The sequence below is a fragment of the Penicillium expansum genome (genome assembly GCF_000769745.1).
Source record: "Penicillium expansum strain MD-8 chromosome Unknown contig277, whole genome shotgun sequence".
Lineage (NCBI taxonomy): Eukaryota > Fungi > Ascomycota > Eurotiomycetes > Eurotiales > Aspergillaceae > Penicillium > Penicillium expansum.
Genome location: NW_015971414.1, coordinates 148,812 through 167,632, shown reverse-complemented (window position 1 = coordinate 167,632; position 18,821 = coordinate 148,812). Strand labels below are relative to the sequence as shown.

Below are 18,821 nucleotides of genomic sequence, written 5' to 3'. Positions count from 1 at the left end.
GCTAAGTTCAAGCATTTGGTCTGCCTGAGATCCCTGAAAGAATGGGACTTGGGGTTATGAAGTTATGGGTTCTCTCGTACATTGTTTCTCCTTAATGACATATCTTGAATGGTCAACTGGACTTGAATAAAATGATCCGAGTTAGAATTACACTGTTTTTCATAGTTGACTGGCTCTAATTGATTTATTGGGATATCGACCCGGTTTCGGAAAAAAGATCCAATTGACAAATACTTTGAGATTAGGCCAGTCAAACTCACCAATTAAAAAGCTCAATTGTCAATTGTAAACCAGCCTCGCTGATTCACGAACATGGATTCGAACTTTGATCTTTTGATATAGCGGGCTGATTAGTGCCCCAGGCACCCCATCTCCGCCCTATATCCCGCTCCGCCCTACATTTTCCTCAATGCGACAACCTCCAAGCTCATGGATATCGACGACATTCTCGCGTCAGTGGACCACGGCCCAGGCGCCAGCCCGGAGTCTGCAGCGCTGGACCACCAGCTGCTCACACGCTTTTGGGTAGCCGAACGCGCCGTGTCGGAGGTACTACCGTGGCCGGCGCCACTGATGGAGCGCATAATGGACCGCGTGCGGATACAGGTATACAGCACCTACACGGCAGCTATACTGCAAATCTCCTCCAAAACATATCACTAATACCATCCGCCATCTACAGATTGAAACAATTGAAGATCTTGCCGCGTCGTCAGAAACAACCCTCCCAACAACCGCGAACACGCACAACCCCAACCTCAACCTCCGCCTCTCAATACTCCAGACCGACCTCGCCCGCAGTCAATACATAGTGCGCAGTCTTTTGCGAGCTCGACTAGCTAAAATAACAAAATACAGCATGCACTACCTTGTGCTGCTCGCCTCACGCAACAAAAACCCCCTCGCATCACAAACACAATCTACTGCCTCCTCACAGAACCCGAACCAGCAGCCTGAGGACTCCGTACCAGATATATCAGAGCTGACGGATCTGGCCCCGCTGTCAGAGCCGGAATCGACCTTCCTGCATGCCCATCAGACACTCCTGGCGGGCCACTACGCGGGGTCGTTTATGGGGGCGTTCCCGCGGCAGCTGAGGCGGTTGGATGATAATGCCGGTGGGACGAGTATGATCCAGGGACCGGAGTTGAAAGAGGTTGTTTTTGTTCGGTGTCTTGGGGCGGAGGTTCCTGTTGTTGTTGGTGGGGAGGAGGAGGAATATGAGACGGGGGTTACGATGCGGATGGGGGATGTTTGGGTTGTGAGATGGGAAGGGGTTAAGGGGGCTTGGGGGAGAGGAGAGGTAGAATTATTGTGATATTTTGAGTCTTCTGGACTGGGGTTTGATATTCTCGACTTTATCATAGCGGAGTGGCGTTCTTTGGTTTATTTTATGATATATTTTCTTCTTTCTGTGATGTAGACAGTTGAGAGATACTATGCATGTCCTGCCAAGGCAGTTTTCCATTGGCCTCGTAAACATCAGACATCAGATGAGATGGGTTTCTATGACTATTTCATTTCTTTCAATCCCTTAAAAGACGCCAATCGCTAAGCTCAGAGAAATGAGAACGCAAACACAACCTGAAAGCAAACACAAACACTGAGATGCGAGGACATCCCAGATCATAAAATCATAACAAATCAGAGCAAATGAGTAAACCGAAGAAAAGGCGGATACCATCACTGGAAACGGTCTAACCTTATGCGACATACCCATAGGTGGGGGGCTCTTCGGAGACTCGCTCCAGGTATTCGCGGTCAATCAGACTCTCAATGCGACGCTTGATCATGTTAACGTCTGGAACAAAGCGAGCGGAGAGTTGTGAAAGGGTTTCAGTCATTAGTTGAGAATGAGTAAGGGTTTTGCGTTGTCTGCCAGAGGTCAGTTCGTCAGATCATATACATGTGTTATATATAGAGACAGTGAGTGAGAGAGAGAGAGAGAGTCATACTTCATAATGCGGACGATGGCAGCTTCGATGGTACCATCGCGCTCCTCCTTCATCTTCTTCTCAGTGACCTTGCGTTGATCTTGATTCTCGACCTTGTTCGCACCGCCGCTAACAACTCCGATACGCACTTTCACAAAGGGGCTATGGAAATCCTGGTTGAAAAGGAAGCGGTCGGTGGGTTTTACGTCCTTGCTCATAGGATCCTTCTTCAGGACTCGAGTCTTCGGTGCAACGGCGAGCGATTGCAAATTGCGGATTAGGTCGTGGTCTTGGATCCGGGTGCGAGTTTTGATTTCGTCATATGTGAGAGCTTCGCCATCTGAGACGTCGTTGAATAATAACAGAATGACCATGGCAAACGTTGACACGTTGAGTTCATAGCGCTGGGCTTTGCCATTGGGGCGTACGAAAGTGGCTCGAAGATCGCCAGTGCCCATGCTAGCTTGCCATGAAAGTTTGCGGCCACTGTGCTTGTCGAGATAAAACCTCTCAAAGCTTTGCTTCAGTGTATCAATCTCTCGGGGGAAAATGCAAGGCAATTGGACTGTTCCCTCTTTGCTTGCCATTATTTCCATCGGCCACATGGTACTGGTGAGAACGTTGATCTCCAGGTCCACAGGTTTCTGATCAGGATCACCACTGCGCGCAATGTGCTCCTTGTAACTGGTGGTAAGATCTTCCGATATGGTCATATCCTTGAACATGGACTCAATGCGTTGAGTAAATTGGTTACCGACCTCTAACTTCATCTTAGAAATCATCTGTCTCTCTGCATCCATGCTGACGGAGCGTTTCATCAGAAGACGGCGTGATAAATGTTTTTTATAATAGGTCTCAAATAGATCCTTGTCCTTGATGTAACGTAACAATGTGATTCCGTTATCCAGCAGAACGTCTACCTCGCTTTCTGTCTTTCCCTTAATGCCCTTCTTCAAGTTTTCATCAAAGAAGAGAGACAGGTACTCAGAGTTTCGCGGGTTCATGTTGATGAAGTTGGCGAAGCTGGCGCCAATTGAGCCCTGCATGCCCTGGTCGGACGCGAAGGCATTCTCCCAAATGTCATCGAATTTCCGCTTGAGGCCGAGAATGTCATCGACCCAGCGGATTGCTGATACCGTTTGCTGATTCTGAGGCTTTTCTTTATCTTTCCCCTTCTCGGGCTTTTTCTCCTTTTCACCATCTTTCTCTGCGGATCGGGCTGGGGCTTGTGGTAAGAGTATAGACGAAGCATTGATTTCTTTGCCCATTTCCACAATCCGCTTGTTGACCATGTTCGTCAAAGCTTGCTTCTTTTTGTCGACTCTTTTATTGAGCATGTAAACATTCCGTAGCCCTTCCAACTGATCGTGATCCAGCATGCGTCGGACACCGGTTCCCTCAAGGTTGACAACTTCTTCAATATTGTTCCGGATTAGCTGCTCATCAAGCAACTCGAGGACCTTCGACTCTGTCACAACCGACAGCATATAACGGCAACGTTCCTCTTCTTCAGTGATCCGCTGGGTTGCGAGTCGGCAGAACGTGGCAGCATCTCCGATTTCTAACAGCCGTTGCCCTTCTGCCTGGTAGAACTCCTTACTCGTTTTGAGAAAGGCTGGTTCAAACTCCGTTAGATAAAGCTTTGAGCTCTCCTCCTCTGTAGCAGTTTCGTAGAGGCCCTCCAACATTTGGATGCAATGCCGAATGAGCGGCCGCTCAATAATGTGCCCAGAACGTTCTAGTTGGATCATGAATAGTGTGGTGGATTCGAGTACATCCATAACGGTCAAAGCAGAGCCGGCACGGATAGGAGCTCGTAGGACATGGTCTCGGAATAGAGCCATGCAGGCAACGTAGATGGGTGGGTGAGTACGACTTGCTACCATACGGTCCTGCGCAGGAAGTTAGAGCATTGTAGCAATACGGTAGGGTGTGAGAAACTCACCATATACATCAGGACATCGGTAACCATACCCATACCCAATTGATGATCTTCCCAAGCATCCTTCAGCACTGTGAGAAACTTCTCCCCCGCTTCCCTCCTCTCACTCGACTGGTCATGCGCATCGGTCGATTTTTGCGCACGCACGAGGCTCGAAGCAATTGAATCGACAATGTGGGTTCGGACATTGGTTTTCAGCCAGTCCTGCTCTAGCTGTTTGACTTGTTCGTAAAGATCAGGAGCCCGCATCATCAACACGATCTTGTAGGCATGGCGGTAGATCTCTTCGAATGCTAGGGTTGATGCATTTTTGGTATTAATTTCAGTCAATGATGATGAGAGAACTGTCCATATAGAATCGAAATCTTCGGTATTGGCATGGGAGACTCCCTAGAAGTATAGTTAGTGGATAGCTTCATGGGTTTGACCCCGCGGTGTCAACGAACTCTTCGGGGAGCTCGAATCTTATGACGAGCCCTCATTGCTGCCATATTGAAGGCTACAGTAAAGCCAAGAAAAAGAAGTAAATAGAGAACTCAAGGGGGGGGAAAAAAAAGGTGAAGGAGAACTGCGCTCTTCTCTCCGCGGAGGCCAACCCCGGAAATTCTAAAGTTCCGCCTGTCGCTGACCGAGCATCGTCATTTCACTGGTGTTTTTTTTTTTTTCTTTTCCCTTCCCCAAGTTCTCTCTGAGTTGCAAATATCTCTATTATCTTTGAGCTTCTTTCACTGTCAGCTTCTAAATACCTTCATACATTATCACCATGCGCCATTTCACCTTGGGTCTCCGCCCATTGAATGCCCTTGTGTCGCAAGCACAGTCTTACACTACGGTTGCGCGTACACAATCCTCACGCTTCCTCTCAACACAATCTCTCTCTCTAAACTCAGCACGCCCATCATCTTTTCTCCCTCGCTCGCACCGCATCCTCGCCCAGACTCAACTCCGATACAACTCCCGCGCTCCTCGCCCTCTCACTGAATCACCCAAGAGCCAGAGGGAGCAAGAGGCTGAATGGGAGGCTTTGAACCAGGAGCGTCGCAAGAATGAGGAAGCTTACCGTATTACATTCACCTGTAAGCCGTGTGGTCATCGGTCTGCGCACCGCATGTCCAAGCAAGGCTACCACCGTGGAACTGTCCTTATCCAATGTCCCTCGTGTGACTCGCGCCATGTCATGAGTGATCACCTTGGTGTCTTCTTTGAAGAGAAGACAACCCTAGAGGATATTTTGAAGGAAAAGGGTCAGACATTGACCCATGGCCACACCGAGGGCAACCTGGAATTCTGGGAGGATGGGTCTGTGAAGAGTTATGACTTGGAGGGTAAAGAAATCCTAGGAGCACGCGATGATGATAAACCGGCTTAAGTTCATTTGAAATGAGGTTCTTGCATGGATTCTTGGTGGATTCGGTGCATATCAGGTGTTTCATTTGTCTCGTCGGGCGTGTATATTATGGCGATGAAGACTCTCTACTCTCACTCAGCATGGCAGGATCCAAGCATCAACGAGAAAAAGGATATATTGGGGACTTTGTACATTAGAAATCAGTTTGACTCAATTCTCAGTCAAGCCCCTTAATTTCAAGAACAAGATAATCTTTTAAAAAGGCTACATGACATATTCAGAAAACACAAGATTTGTACAGAAGACATCAAATTGTTCTGAAAAGGTATATACAATGCAAGTATAATGTAGTAATCCATTCCACCATAACGCCCGATTTTTTGTATGCCAATAACACCATTTCATGAGAAATGCAAATAGAGATGCCAAATCCTCTACCAACCGCGTCTCTTTCCACGGTGCTCCAAGCCCTTCTCACGACGCTTGTCTCTCTTCCGCTCATTCTTCTTCATCTTATCACGTCCGTGCTTCTCAGGGTCAGCAACAGCGTCGATGCGACGCTTGGCCCGTCTTCCTTCACGACGTTCCTTGATGGCCGCCTGGACCCTAGAAATCTGCTCCACGTACTCGGTAGTGCCAAATTTCTTCTGGAGAAGATCCAAGACCTCGTGGCAGTTGGAGACGAGAGACTTATACGTGTTCTGGAAGGTCTCATCCGAGGAGCGTGGCGCTGGGATAGATGGATCCGTCAAATGCTGCAGGGGGATGAGAATGACACGGAGAGAAGGACGGATCTGATCAACTTCGATGTGGCGGATGAGCGCGGCAAGAAGCGTGATGGCGGCTGTCTTGGGGATGAGCGCGTTTGCTCGGCCGGAGACAGTTTCCCGTCGCAAAAGGGAGGAGACCTGCTTGAAGATGTAGTGAATGGCAGATCTGTTGTATTCCACCTTGGTTGCCTCCTTTGCTTGTCCTTCAGATTCACTGCCAGCATCCTCATCCTCGTCTTCATCTTCGGATTCAACATCCTCGTCTTCATCTTCGGATTCAACATCCTCGCCTGCCAACTTTGGAAGTTCGAGTCCGTTTTGGGAACAGCAACGTCCAAGGAAGACAGTGTTGCGTACACTCTGCATAGCTAGTTCCTCGGCAATGCCCGGGGTACGCAGACTGCGGAGACTGGCACGAAGAAGCTGCAGCATGGCCGGCTTGTCCATGGCGAGACCGGAACTTCCAGTCAAGGGAAGGGAAGCGTAACCAGCAGCGGCATTTGTCTTAGCCAGATCAGCCATCCACAAGCCGATAAGGTTTGCAGCACAGGTCTTGACCCATGAGTGGGGGAAGAATAAGCACTCTTGAACAGAAGTCCAGATAGAAGCGCATGCCGGGCTCAGAGCAAGCGTGGAAGCCGTCTTGCAAAGCTTGGTGAAAAGTTGCAGGGCATAGTAAAGAGCTTCCCAGTTGCCATTCTCGTGGTCATCAAGAACGGGCTGCATCAACCCGGGGAGGATGTCGATGACGAAGCGAGCCTGTTTATCTTTCTCGGTCTGCTCGGCCTCAAAGTAGATTCGCATGGCCTGCAATCCAATACTGCACAGAGCCATGTTGTTGGTTTGCTCCAACCATGACCGAAGGGGAGTAAGGATAGTCTTCATCTGCTCCCGGTCCGCACGGTTGAAGAACTCTCCTAACAACGTACCCGCCAACTCACGACACTCCGGCGACTCGTCATTCGCCATAGCGAGGACGATAGGCAGGAAGAAGGTGCTGATGATATCCTGTGCCAATTCTGGGCCAGTTTTTGAAAGGAGTGCATGCATCGCCTCCATAACTGACTGTCGTCCCGCCTGATGCTTATAGTCCAAGTTCTTGGCGAAGAAAGCGAGCTGTTTAGTCCAGCGACTCTTTGCTTGTGGGTACTCGATCAAGAAATGAACGTAGGTGCCACGGGCAAGATCCCGAGCAGACCGAGTCTGGTTTGTCACCATCATGGTCGCGATGTTGTCCATAAGCTCATACATCTCGGGAACGACGAGCTTCCGGGACATGACTGCGCGGATGAAGTTGAAAGTCACACCTTGGCGATCTGGCTCCTCAATGTCGGAGGCTAGACGCTTGAGCAAGTATGCAAGATGTCCGTCACGGAGCTTGGTGTCCTTTCGTTCACGTAGCATGGAAGAAATCAACTTCAGGGAGGCCTGTGCTGCTTCGGAGTTGGTGCTAGGAGACTCCTTGACAAGTTTGACTGCTTCGGTGAAATAAACGTGTGAGTTCTCGTCAATCTCTGGCAGCGGAAGCTTGATGATCGTGGAGAGCAAACGGAGAGCAGAAACCTTCACTTCCTCCTGAGACTGAACAAGCGCATCACCAATGATGGGAATGAAGCCCGACAAGTTAGAAGCTGTCAACAGCGAATTGAACTTGCTGAGGATAGCACGAAGCACATCCAGCGAGAACCGAGTCAGCTTGTAAACATGAGAAGATGTCGTACCCCTGTGCTCGCCCCGCTTCGCTCCTTGCAATCGGATCAAGAACCGTTCCTCGTACCTAGTCTTAGGCGCAGCTGGACCCGCATCTGGGGCATTGTCCCGATAGGCCTCTTTGATGACTTCGTAACAGAAGACCAACATATCGCGACTTTCGGCGTCGGGGTTTCTCAGAAGACCTATGCTGATTCTTCGCATGAGCTCATCAAGCTTGTTGACAAGCTTCGAATTGAGCTTTTCGCGTAGGAGTGCCTGTAGAGGCCTAACTAGGTTTGACAATTGACTGATAGTTGAGACCTTAGCAAGAAGCTCCATAGAGTCGTAGCTCTTGCTGCTCTTGACCTCCTGCATTTTGCTGGTGTATCCTTCGGCGTCCTTTTCTTGGCCGACTGTGCCAAAGGTATCATCCATCACAACCGCAACCAATTCTTTCAAACAGTAATCCAAATCTCCTTGCTTGAAGTGATCAGTGGTGGTCACAAGCATGGAATGAACGGTGAATGAGAGAACGTGAAGCTGGTAGCCTCGTGCAAGAACGTTGCGAAGTTCCTTGAGGATATAGCCGAAATAAACAGGACCCAAAAGGAGAGCGAGCTCATTGAGTGTTTTACGTGCAGTGTCACGAGAATCCTGTGCTTTGCTCTTGAGGGTTGTGCAGACATCCAGCAGGACCGGAGGAAGACGAATAGCTAGTTCTTCTTCGGGGAGAATCTTGAGAAGCTTGACAGTGGTAATCGAAGCTGGCAAACGCATACTCATCTCCTTTTCCTGCTTGTGGTGGATGTATTTGGTCAGGAAAGGAATGAAGTTTGTGGTCAATTCGGTTGAAACCTTCGCAAGAGAAGGAACGCTCTTGGCGAGCGTGCACATGGGCTGCTCGACGATATCCATCTTGTCATCTTCGCTATCGGCCTGGTTCTCTGTTCCCTTCTTTCTGTTCATTGCACTAGACAGCGCATCGGACATGCGACCCAGCAGTCTGAGGATGTTCTTCTCCTTTTCAGGCTTGCTTGTCATGTAGCTGCGGTATCTCCGGAAGTTTGCCCGGAATTGACCCCATTCCAACCATTCGGAGAGAACACCAAGGGTCGCAACACCTTCGGCAATCAAGTTGTGGGCATTTTCATCAGCAGCATCCTCGAAGATAAAATGCTCAATGAGGGGAATGAAAATAGTGCCCAGATTCGTAGCCTGAATGCTGCCTTGAGCTGCGTCTCCAGCCAGACGTCGCAAAGCACGTTGCCGACGGTGCTGTTGAATATGGAGAATGTTGGTGAAGAAAGAGGCTTCCTCATCGTCACCGACGAGGAGAACGTGCATGTCCTGCACAGAGGGTCTGGTGGGATTGAGTTTGACGAAGTAGCCAATGACAGCGACAACTTCGGAGCGAATCAGTTCAGACTTCTGCCGGATGCCGTATTGCAAAGAGGGGAAGAGAACATCATTGATGAGTGTCTCAAAGTCTGCATCTGGCTCCGTGGACGCTCTATCGATGAATCGTCTCAAACCAAAGGAGGCGCTGGATCGGATAGCAAGCTCATCTTCATCCCTCAAATGGAAAAGCATGTTGTATAGGAGAGGTTTCCACTGCTTCGCGCTCAAAGTTTGAGACAGTTCGTCGCTGACTATTCTGAAGGCCTGCAAACGTCTCGCATAATCGGGTTCGAGTCTTTTAGTTGAGCGAGAGTTTAGATCTGCACACAAGTCGGCAACAATCTTGAGGTTCTCGTCGTGCGTAGCAAGAGCACCAAAAACCCGAGCCAATACTTCTCTGTTCGCATCATCCTTGAAGTAGTCGAACATGGAGCACACCGCATCAAACACTTGTTGGGCAAGCTCAGCATCTTCCTTGGGGTCCCACAAGGGCAAAAAGTGTTCGAGAATCTTCAGCAAACCAGACTTGGTCCGGGGGCTGACACGATCCGCAGGCTGACGAAGCATGTATGTCGTAATTCCGACAAGACTAGCAGTCTCTTTAGAGGATTCGACGCAGGGGGCGATCAGGGAAAGAGCATTGACTCCGGAGTAAAGAACGGGCTTCGAGGGGCCTCTCTTGAGAAGACGGCCGAGATGGAAGAGGGCGTGCTCTAGGTAGGGAGAGAGGACTTCAGATTTGATTTGCTCAGCTGGGAAGTCAGACATATCTTCGGTTTCCTGCAACTTTTTGCCCGTAGACTGCCCAACTAACGGTATGAGAACCTCATCCAAGATAAAGTTCTTCACTTCATCGCGGGCAGATTCAACCGCGAGACAATCAATCACCTTAGTCAAGACCTTGTCATTGTGCTGCACCAAGTAGAACGTTGACCTTGGGGCAGCGGCCCAAGTGGAGAACAATCGTAGAAGGCCTGAAACACCCTGTGCTGTCTCAATAGGGAACTGATCTAGTCTGCTGTCAATCATCTCCTTGAAGATGATACGGACGTAGGGAGTCCAATCCTGGTTCGGCACGATCGAGAAAACCAAATTGAGACAGCGTATACACGCCGAACGAATATTTTGGAATACAGGCAAGAGGCGTTCATCAGTACGATCGCTACCCTCGTTGTATATCGCCCGGCATGCTCGCACCAAGCAGTAGACAACCACATCCATAGTCTGCGATGCAAATTCAGTCATACGGGTTTGAAGGGTCTCAAATACAGTATCAATCAGCTTAAGCAGACCTAGCTGTCTTCTTGGGCTTGTCAACTCTTCTTGGAACGCAGTCGGATCACACTCATTGTTTTCTTTGACAACATGCACGTCTGCAAGAGGACCAAAGGAGAGCTGCATGAAAAGTCCAAAGTCGTGCTCCGAAAGGTGCGAGATAGTTCGAAGAATGGTCTTCCGTCTGCCGGCTTGGCCAGCAGCGGCCGAACCAGCCTTAGAGATCATTCGACCATAGAGTAGTCGAAGGACCACGGGAAGGAGAACAACGCGGTGCTCTTGTTGAATTAGACTTTCGTCATCGCCGACATGCACGAACACAGCAAGCTCATCCTTGAATCTAGCTTCATCCAAGAGGTTAAGTAGGTTTTCCTGATACGGGCGCACGCTCGGATCCTTCCAGGTGAAAAGAACTTTAAGCGCATGTTTCTGCAGGTCGGAGTTACCATGGCACAGGAGTCCTAGGACTGCCGCATGGACCTCGGGGGCCTTAAACAAGACGATGGGGTTGAGGAACCGCGCGAACAAATCAAGCATGGACAATCGATCCCGGAATCCCCAACGCACTTGCACATCGCCAGTCTCAGCATCTTCAACCTTCGCCTCGTCAGTTGGGGGCGCATCATCTTGGTCCTCACGCAATGCCCAGGACAAGAACAATGGCACAATCTGGCGCGAGCGTTTCTCAGCAACTCCCGGTGCAGCGTTCAAGACACGAAGTGCATGGGTTCGCGGGCAAGCGGGGAGGATGTCTGCGACAGTGTGGTCGTGTTCGAATTGTTGAGACAGGATATGATACGGATCCTCTGTGCTCTTGGTATTTGCGGCGAGTACCTTTTCGACCTTGGCAACATTGTAACACTGGAAGTGGCTCTTGACGAAAGAGCTTTCGTCGTCTTCTGTTGTAGTGTCGCTGGGCGTTTCGGCATCCCGCTCTGACAGCCATTGGATGGACAAATTGGACACGATCTTCTCACCCTGGGGATTCTCGCTAATAGTCTTCAATGCAGCAGCAGAGTCATCCCACAATGGGGCCAACTTCTTCGAGAACAATCCGAAGCAAAAGTAAGGGACCAAAGTGGCCATCCATCTGCGGTGAGCAATTTGGGGGTAAAGAATCGCAAGTTTGCGGATATGCATAGAGATGGTTCTCACGGAGTCCATTGTTAGCGGGCTCTTTTCCACTTCGATTGCCAATTCCACGGGCGAGGGGTCGTCTTTAGCAATGCGAACAATTAATTCCCGTAGGAGCTGAAGAGATACCAGCCTCAGCCTGTGCGATGGGCTTGCCAAGTTCACAATTAAATCTTGAGCAAAGTCTTCCAGGGTGGGATGCTCAAGGTCCGCGGACTCTGGGAGGGAGGAAATGAAAGCAAGTGCACCCTCCAAAAATACTGGCAGGCGGGAGAATTTTGTGGCAGTGGCGATGATCGGTCTCAAGAGATTCGAGTCAAGCTCTCCAACTTTGTTAGCGAGTTCGACATATGTCTTGAATCCTTGACCAAGGAAAAACACCAAGCCCTTCGTCTGGGCGTTATTGCCTTCAGCTGCACCATCTTGGAACGCTGATAAGAGGTTACTATGCAACTTAGAAACCATCTTAGACAATGTAGCAGAATCTGCAAACAAAGAGATGGTGACTGGAAGCTTCACCAGCGCATTCAAGAAGGCTTCATCTTTTGTAGGATATTCCAATGAATCAGTGATGCGAGATTTGAACGCATCTGGGCAGGAAATGTAGCCAGGTTGCGAGGTCTCGGAGGTGATGCAACCAGCCTCATGCAGGCGTAGCAGGGTGAAACAAGTCTCCCACTCTGACTTTTGCCATGATGAGTTGATAAACTTCTGGAAAGGCGAGAGAAGTAAGCTCTGGAATCGCTCTGATCCCCACTCTGAGAATGTTGTGCAGAAGAATAGGAAGTATTTTGCAAGCGGCCCTGTGGACACCAGGTCCACAATAGGGCGAAGGAAAGGTAGCAACTCGTCCATGGGTGACATTTGAAGGGCATATGCGACACTTGTAAGGATCTGTGATATCGTTGCTGATGATACATCAGACGTCGACACCTGTTGAAGCAGGGATACTTGGATTTGATGAACGATCTTCCAATTTTGGATTCTGACACCCTTGCGAGTTGTCACAAGTAGGAACATTATACGGCAGCACTCTGAAAGATTTGGATTCGGGGTTGATTTTGAGCGATCTTCGATATAAGCCTTGACTGTGTCGAGGATGGGTCCGAAGGTATCGGGAGTCGTGGCGTGGACAAGACTGACGACTAGACCAAATATAACTTCTGCAGGATCATTGTGATTTCCACTGGTTGGCGGGATCTGACTTAGAACACAATTGAGGATATCCATGCCATTGGAATGAAGCCCGTTGTTGACTCCCCTGATAGCATCGGAGAACATGGTCATCAGTCCTTCCCTGTAGTTCTCGGTATCCTTGTCGTCGTCGGCAGCTTTCGAGATATCGTCGAAGAGGAATGAAACGGCAGTCTCAAGGGGTGCTTTATTTTTGTAATAAACAAGGCCGGCCTTTCTGATGAGAAACGACATCGACTCAGCGGCGAACCTCGCCACAAATGGCTTTTGTCGTTCTTTTCCGAGATATGGAGTCATGATGCTCAGCAACTGTCGCAGGTCGGGCACCAACAGACGAGAAAGGAATTTGAAGATCCATGCAAGACAGGTGAAACTCCATTCAACGACTTCAATGTCGGGATGTGTTGCCGCAACGGACGACACCAGTGTCACTGCCGCAGCAAAATGTTTTTCGAACTTGACGCCCAGATCCCGAGCGAATTGCGCAAGCAAACTCAATAGCGGCTCCATAGAGAGCTGGTCTCTCTTCTCGATGAATTCCACCAATAGACCCATAATTTTTTCTTCATGATACAGAACTTGCGCAAAGCTCTCGGAAAGAGGGTTGACACGCCGTACGAATTGTGTAAAGTTGTCTGAAAGGTTCATCTCGAACCAGTGATCGAGAGCTGCCCGGAAATAAGAGGATGTTTCGTCTTCATCTTCGCCGAAACTGGCGCGGCGCACGCGGTGGATCGGGTCGATTTTGAGCTTGGTGATGCGTGATGAAAAGCCCTCGAATCTGTGGTTTTTTGTGGTTTCGGTGCCCGTTTTCAGGCGCCTAACAGGCTTTGGTTTTGAGCCTGTCCCCACCATCTTGACGGGTCTGACGAGCAGCACTGTTCGTGAGAAAGGTACTGGTCACTTTTTTTTGGCTGATCCGCATGGAATACAAAAAAGTTCTTCGGGGCGGGATTTCGTTATCCCGAAGATGATATCTAAGTGTGTCACGTGTTGATAAGAATGGCCCAAGCTCCTGCTTTCGAGAACCCGAGATGTTCTATCCTGCGTCTAGTCGCATGTAGTTGATCTCTGGTGGCATCTTTGGATAGTTTGAGAGTCAGAAAAACTCCCATCCTTTTTGGGGTCCTTCGTCTTCCTATCTTCCACCTTTCTACCATCTTTTTATCTACTTTCCATCAAAAATTTTCAACTTTTTCCAGTACCAACTCAACCTACCACCAAGACAAACCCAAAAATGGCTCCCAAATGGTATGTATGTTCAGGTCTGCATGTATTCCAGCCACTGACCAAATCCATATGTAGTATTGTTATTGGCAGCTTGAACGGTCAGATACGGCCCGTGTTCACTAAGCTAGCCAAGCTGCAGCCAAAACAGGATTTCTCCTTTGCGATCATTCTTGGCGACCTCTTCGGTGATGGCTCGGCTGAAGACGAGCTTGAAGATATTACCGCCTTGATACAGGGGAACATCACTGTGGCATGCCCAACCTACTTCACCCTTGGTAACCGACCACTTCCCCCTCAAGTGGTCGAAAAGATTGAAGCAAATGATGAAGTGTGTCCCAACTTGTTCTTCCTGGGAAAGCGAGGAACCTTGAAGACAACAGATGGTATCCGCATTGTCGCACTCGGTGGAACCATGGGAGAGGCAGAGGGTAGGTCCAAACCCGATAGCAATGCTAGCGGCAAGTTCCAGCCGACATACAGTGAATCCGATGCTCGTGCACTGTTTGGAATTCACAAAACCGACATTCTTATCACCAATCAATGGCCGAAGGATGTCCGTCTAGGATCTAGCTGCAATGTCTCTGGAGACAAGGAGACTGTGCCATCTGAATTACAATGCCTTGCTGATGTCTGCGCGACTCTGAAACCCCGTTATCACTTTTCTCGGTCAGACGGTGCTTTCTTCGAGCGTGAACCCTTCTTTCACATGCCAACGGAAGAGGGTCAAGATGTCTACCCACTCACTCGGTTTATCTCATTGCCTGCTTTCGGCTCGACGAAAAATGCTATCTATGCCTTTACCTTGGACCCAACAGCACCTTTACCAAACAGTATCTCCCCAGGCTCCACCATCTGCCCTTGGTCAGCGGTGCAAAGCAGGCGCAAAATGCTTCCAAGTCAAAATGAATCATACCAGCGGTACGCTCCCTCCGACAGAGATAGAGACCCGGGACACCAACGCCGACACAAAGAACGCGCCCCTCCGCCAGGGCCAGAGAATTGTTTCTTCTGTCTCTCGAATCCCAACATCGCCACCCATCTCATCACCTCAATCGGCAATGACAGCTATGTCACCACTGCCAAAGGGCCTTTGCCCACAAACAACTTCTACGCCTCCCTCGGCTTCCCAGGCCATATGCTCATCGTCCCCTTCGAACATTGCCCGACCATCGACCTAATCTTCGACCCGGCCATCCGAGCCTCGACCTTCGCCGAGATGCAACGGTACCGCGAGTCCCTGCACCAAATGCTAAACGAGAAATCAGGGGGCAAGCTGGGTGCTGTCACATGGGAAGTCAGCCGCTCAAACGGTATCCACACACATTGGCAATTTCTACCGATGCCAGTGGAGAAGATCCGCTCCCGGCTTGTGGAAATGGCATTCAAGAAGGAAGCCTCGAACCTGGAATATTCGACGTTCAAGACCGTGCCAAACCCCGACGAAATCCACAATCACCATATGATTGACTATTTCCGAGTGTTTATTTGGACGCCTACCCCTAGCACTGAAGCCGAAGCCGAACCCGATAATTGGTCTTCACCTGAGCACAAAGGCGTTTGGAAGACTGAATCTGGAGAGGAGAATGTTATCATGTTGAAAATTCTGCCTGAGAACCGATTTGATTTGCAATTTGGTCGTCGGGTTATGGGTAAGGTGCTCTATCTAGATGAGCGTATTAACTGGAGGGATTGTGTGCAGACAGACGACGAGGAGACGAAGGATGCGGAGGCTTTCAAGGAGGCTTTCAAGAAACATGATTTTGCGATGGAGATTGAGGAGTAAATTTGAGATCGGCAAGTTTCTTCTTCTCTTCCCGGTTCACACATGACACATGTGTGGTGTGGTATGGTGATCAAGGGATCTTTCGACGGGGAGTGTCTTCGGGAATCTCCCCCTTTGTGTAAAGTACGACGAAATGTGACAAATGAGTTCAAAATTGAAGCCAAAATTCACAAATTTTACAGATCCCACGCGGAACGCATATAAGAGATACCCATATTAATGCATCTTTCCCAGGCTGTTTCGGCTAGAGATGGAAATCATAAAGGAAAATGTCTTGACAATGCTCCCAACAAAGATTCTAGCAATGCCAACCTGCTGGGCTATACTCGGATACTCGATTCTACGATGTGTGATCATCCAATCGCCGCCTAGCAATACTAGGCCGGGATCGGGATCCCTCGATACTTAACTTCAAATTCACAGGTTCTAGCGCAAGGCCAGTCAAGTGGCTATACATTGTTGTTACTTGCCTCCCCTAGGTCTATATAGTCCGAACCCAACATATGCCCAATCAACAATCTAGAACGCCGATCAGTCGGAATATCATCAATTCTATCAAGATGAATCAAAGAGCGGGACATTTCCTACTAAGCAAAAACGCTCATCCCCTGAAAGGCTGCATTACAGGACTATCAAACGAGTCGAACAAAGCTGGCTCGATGATGCACAAGAGTGCAAGTGAGAGAAATCATGAAAGAAGAGAGAACTCTTTAATTCCAAGCCAAATTTAGCCCGGGGTCATGCATGGTACGTAAACATGTAAGTTGAATGAAGATCAATACAGCCTGAGAATGGTATCTAAAAAAGGGGGAAGAGAAGAGAGAAAGAGGGGAAAAAAAGAAAAGGAAAAGTTCTGTTCATGAAACCGCCTCGATCGACGAGGGTCATACTCAAAAGTTGCTATAGGCATTGACGGTGGGCTTTTTACCGCTCTGCAACAGACTTGGAGGTCTGGTGTTGTCGGGTTCGGGCATGGGAGTGGTGTTGGCGTGGGGGTTATAGGTAGTGTACTCTGAAGGCGAAGGAGCCGAGAAAGCAGGAGGGGGCGAAGAAGGAGCACCGGGGGAGAAGGCGCGGTATGAAGGCTGGGAGGTGTATGTGGGGGGATACTGGCTAGAGCCGAAAGATGGCTGGCGCTGGAAGCCTGGTGTTGGGGCTACGGCCGCTGCGGAATGATCTATGTCCGAGGATGGGGAGAAGGCCATTGGCACGGGGCTGTAGTTGGTGTGCGGCTTGTATGCAGCCACGGGCGAGGGTGCGGTCACTGCGTGGTAGTCGTTGCCTGCGCCGTAGGAGTGGTCGTCATAGGAGTGGTCGTGATAGGAGTCTTGGTATGGTTGCTGGTCGTAAGGGTTGTGCACTGGAGCGCCGTGAGAGTGCGAACCGTATGGGTTGTGCGCTGCGGCGCCATAGCCAGCTGCTGGGGCTGAGGGTGACATACCCGGCGAGCGCCGCCCGTACGGATCTTGACTGACAGCCAACACTGCTGCTGGGCCGGGCGAACGTCTTCCGTATGGATCCTTGGCAGCAAGTGCCGCCGGGCCCGGGGATCTTCTCCCATATGGGTCCATGGCCGCCCCAGAGGAAGGCATGCCCGGCGAACGTCGGCCATAGGGGTCTTGTATGGGATTCAAAGCTGCTCCCGGGCCGGGAGACCGTCGTGCACGCGGATCGGTAGGCCCAAATCCTCTGTATCCCACGGCGGCCGCGCCCATGGCTGGGTTGGGGGGATAGTCAGCATAAGCGGCACCAGGTGTACCAGCACCCTGCCTCCGGTCTGGGGGATTCAATGGTTCCATTTCGACGTCGTCGTGATGATTTGGGTCTTCAACATGCTTGTCAATGGCACCGGCCCAGGTAGGCATCTCAGGCAGGGCGTCCTCATTGACATGAGCGGCCGGGGACTTGGGCGCATCGAAATGCGCAGTCTGTTGCGCACCACGATATGCGGGTGGGGCTGGTGGCGCTTGATAGACCGGATTCGGAGCTGGTGGAGGAGGCTGGTGGAACGGAGGGTCATCAAAGTGTTTAGGCGTTTTGTTTCTGCGCCTGCCTGACGGACAGCAACAACTGCAGCAGCATTTGCAGCATTGATAGCCACAACAGAGACAATTGACGATGCAACCTAATACGGCGAGTAGAACTACCGAACCGATGATGATACCAACAATGACAGGCCACCTTGCGCCAGTTAATTAGTATCATATCAGGCCATGCGCAAATAGAAAGGGAGGGCGCGCACCCCTCAGGAAGAACTCACTTGCAGTACGATTTGTCCATACATGAGTCCCAGCTGGAAAAGGTGCTTGGAACCGACTCGAGATCACTCGCGGTGTCTCGAACCCATAGCGTAATATTTGCTGGACTCATCTTGGAAATGGATAGCGGATGCGTAAGGCGCTATAAGGGGGATCATCCGATTGCCAATGGCTGTAAATCAGCCTTAGGCAAGATCCTTCTAGTGTAAAGAAAACCAGACACAGTCCAGTGTGAGTAAATTGTAGCGCGAATGAGTGAGATGTACAATCGTGCTAGGTGCGGAGGTAGCGAGAGGGGGCGGGGCGCGAGTCCGATTGTAGCGATAATAGAGTAAATGCGAAGTGACAGAGTAGATTCAATATTTCAACATCAATGAGCGAAGATATACTTCGTAGTAAATGTTGTAGATGCTAGTTCAAGACGGTGGGTCGAACAGGCAGCAAGTTACCAAAATAGAACCAAAATAGAACATTTGACAAATAAAGACTGGAGGGGGAGAGAGAGAGAGAGAGTAAGACTGTAGAGCCGGGGGGGCGGATTCCAAACGAAACAATGAGGCGCAGGGTCTCGAAACAGAAGTCCAATGGGCACTGCCTTTGGGAGAAAAGCCTTGAAGCTTGAAGCTTGAATGAGTGTGAAGGGCGAAATTGCTGAAACAGCAGTTTGAAGAGGGACAGGGACAGGGACCGGGTTGACACACAGACAGGCACATCCACATCCCCATAGTTCTCCCCGGCTTTCCACCTATCACATTCACCAGGGACACTTGAAACGACAATCCTCATTAACGAATTATGTCGATCATTTTTAGAGAAATTTAAAAGCGACTTGGGAGTTATTTTGAAATTGTTTTTTTTTTTTC

The 18,821-nt window shown here is 49.8% G+C and overlaps 6 protein-coding genes across 6 annotated transcripts; 3 read left to right on the top strand and 3 right to left on the bottom strand.

Moving 5' to 3' along the window:
• Positions 1-429: 429 nt before the first annotated feature.
• sld5 (putative GINS DNA replication complex subunit Sld5) lies at positions 430-1,318 on the top strand (the record flags this gene model as incomplete). Its single annotated transcript, XM_016745705.1, has 2 exons — positions 430-606; positions 683-1,318. The coding sequence occupies 2 exons, from the start codon at positions 430-432 to the stop codon at positions 1,316-1,318; spliced, it is 813 nt and encodes a 270-aa protein (XP_016595437.1).
• Positions 1,319-1,703: 385 nt separating this feature from the next.
• PEX2_084340 (cullin family protein) lies at positions 1,704-4,367 on the bottom strand (the record flags this gene model as incomplete). Its single annotated transcript, XM_016745704.1, has 4 exons — positions 1,704-1,875; positions 1,956-3,826; positions 3,880-4,266; positions 4,323-4,367. 4 exons carry the CDS (start codon positions 4,365-4,367, stop codon positions 1,704-1,706), a joined length of 2,475 nt encoding a protein of 824 aa, XP_016595436.1.
• A 272-nt stretch (positions 4,368-4,639) lies between these two features.
• On the top strand, positions 4,640-5,245 carry PEX2_084330 (DNL-type zinc finger protein; the record flags this gene model as incomplete). Its single annotated transcript, XM_016745703.1, has 1 exon — positions 4,640-5,245. One exon carries the CDS (start codon positions 4,640-4,642, stop codon positions 5,243-5,245), a length of 606 nt encoding a protein of 201 aa, XP_016595435.1.
• Positions 5,246-5,658: 413 nt separating this feature from the next.
• On the bottom strand, positions 5,659-13,542 carry PEX2_084320 (uncharacterized protein; the record flags this gene model as incomplete). Its single annotated transcript, XM_016745702.1, has 1 exon — positions 5,659-13,542. One exon carries the CDS (start codon positions 13,540-13,542, stop codon positions 5,659-5,661), a length of 7,884 nt encoding a protein of 2,627 aa, XP_016595434.1.
• Positions 13,543-13,924: 382 nt separating this feature from the next.
• PEX2_084310 (CwfJ domain protein) lies at positions 13,925-15,700 on the top strand (the record flags this gene model as incomplete). Its single annotated transcript, XM_016745701.1, has 2 exons — positions 13,925-13,938; positions 13,993-15,700. 2 exons carry the CDS (start codon positions 13,925-13,927, stop codon positions 15,698-15,700), a joined length of 1,722 nt encoding a protein of 573 aa, XP_016595433.1.
• Positions 15,701-16,590: 890 nt separating this feature from the next.
• On the bottom strand, positions 16,591-18,070 carry PEX2_084300 (uncharacterized protein; the record flags this gene model as incomplete). Its single annotated transcript, XM_016745700.1, has 2 exons — positions 16,591-17,749; positions 17,961-18,070. The coding sequence occupies 2 exons, from the start codon at positions 18,068-18,070 to the stop codon at positions 16,591-16,593; spliced, it is 1,269 nt and encodes a 422-aa protein (XP_016595432.1).
• Between the last annotated feature and the right edge of the window lie 751 nt (positions 18,071-18,821).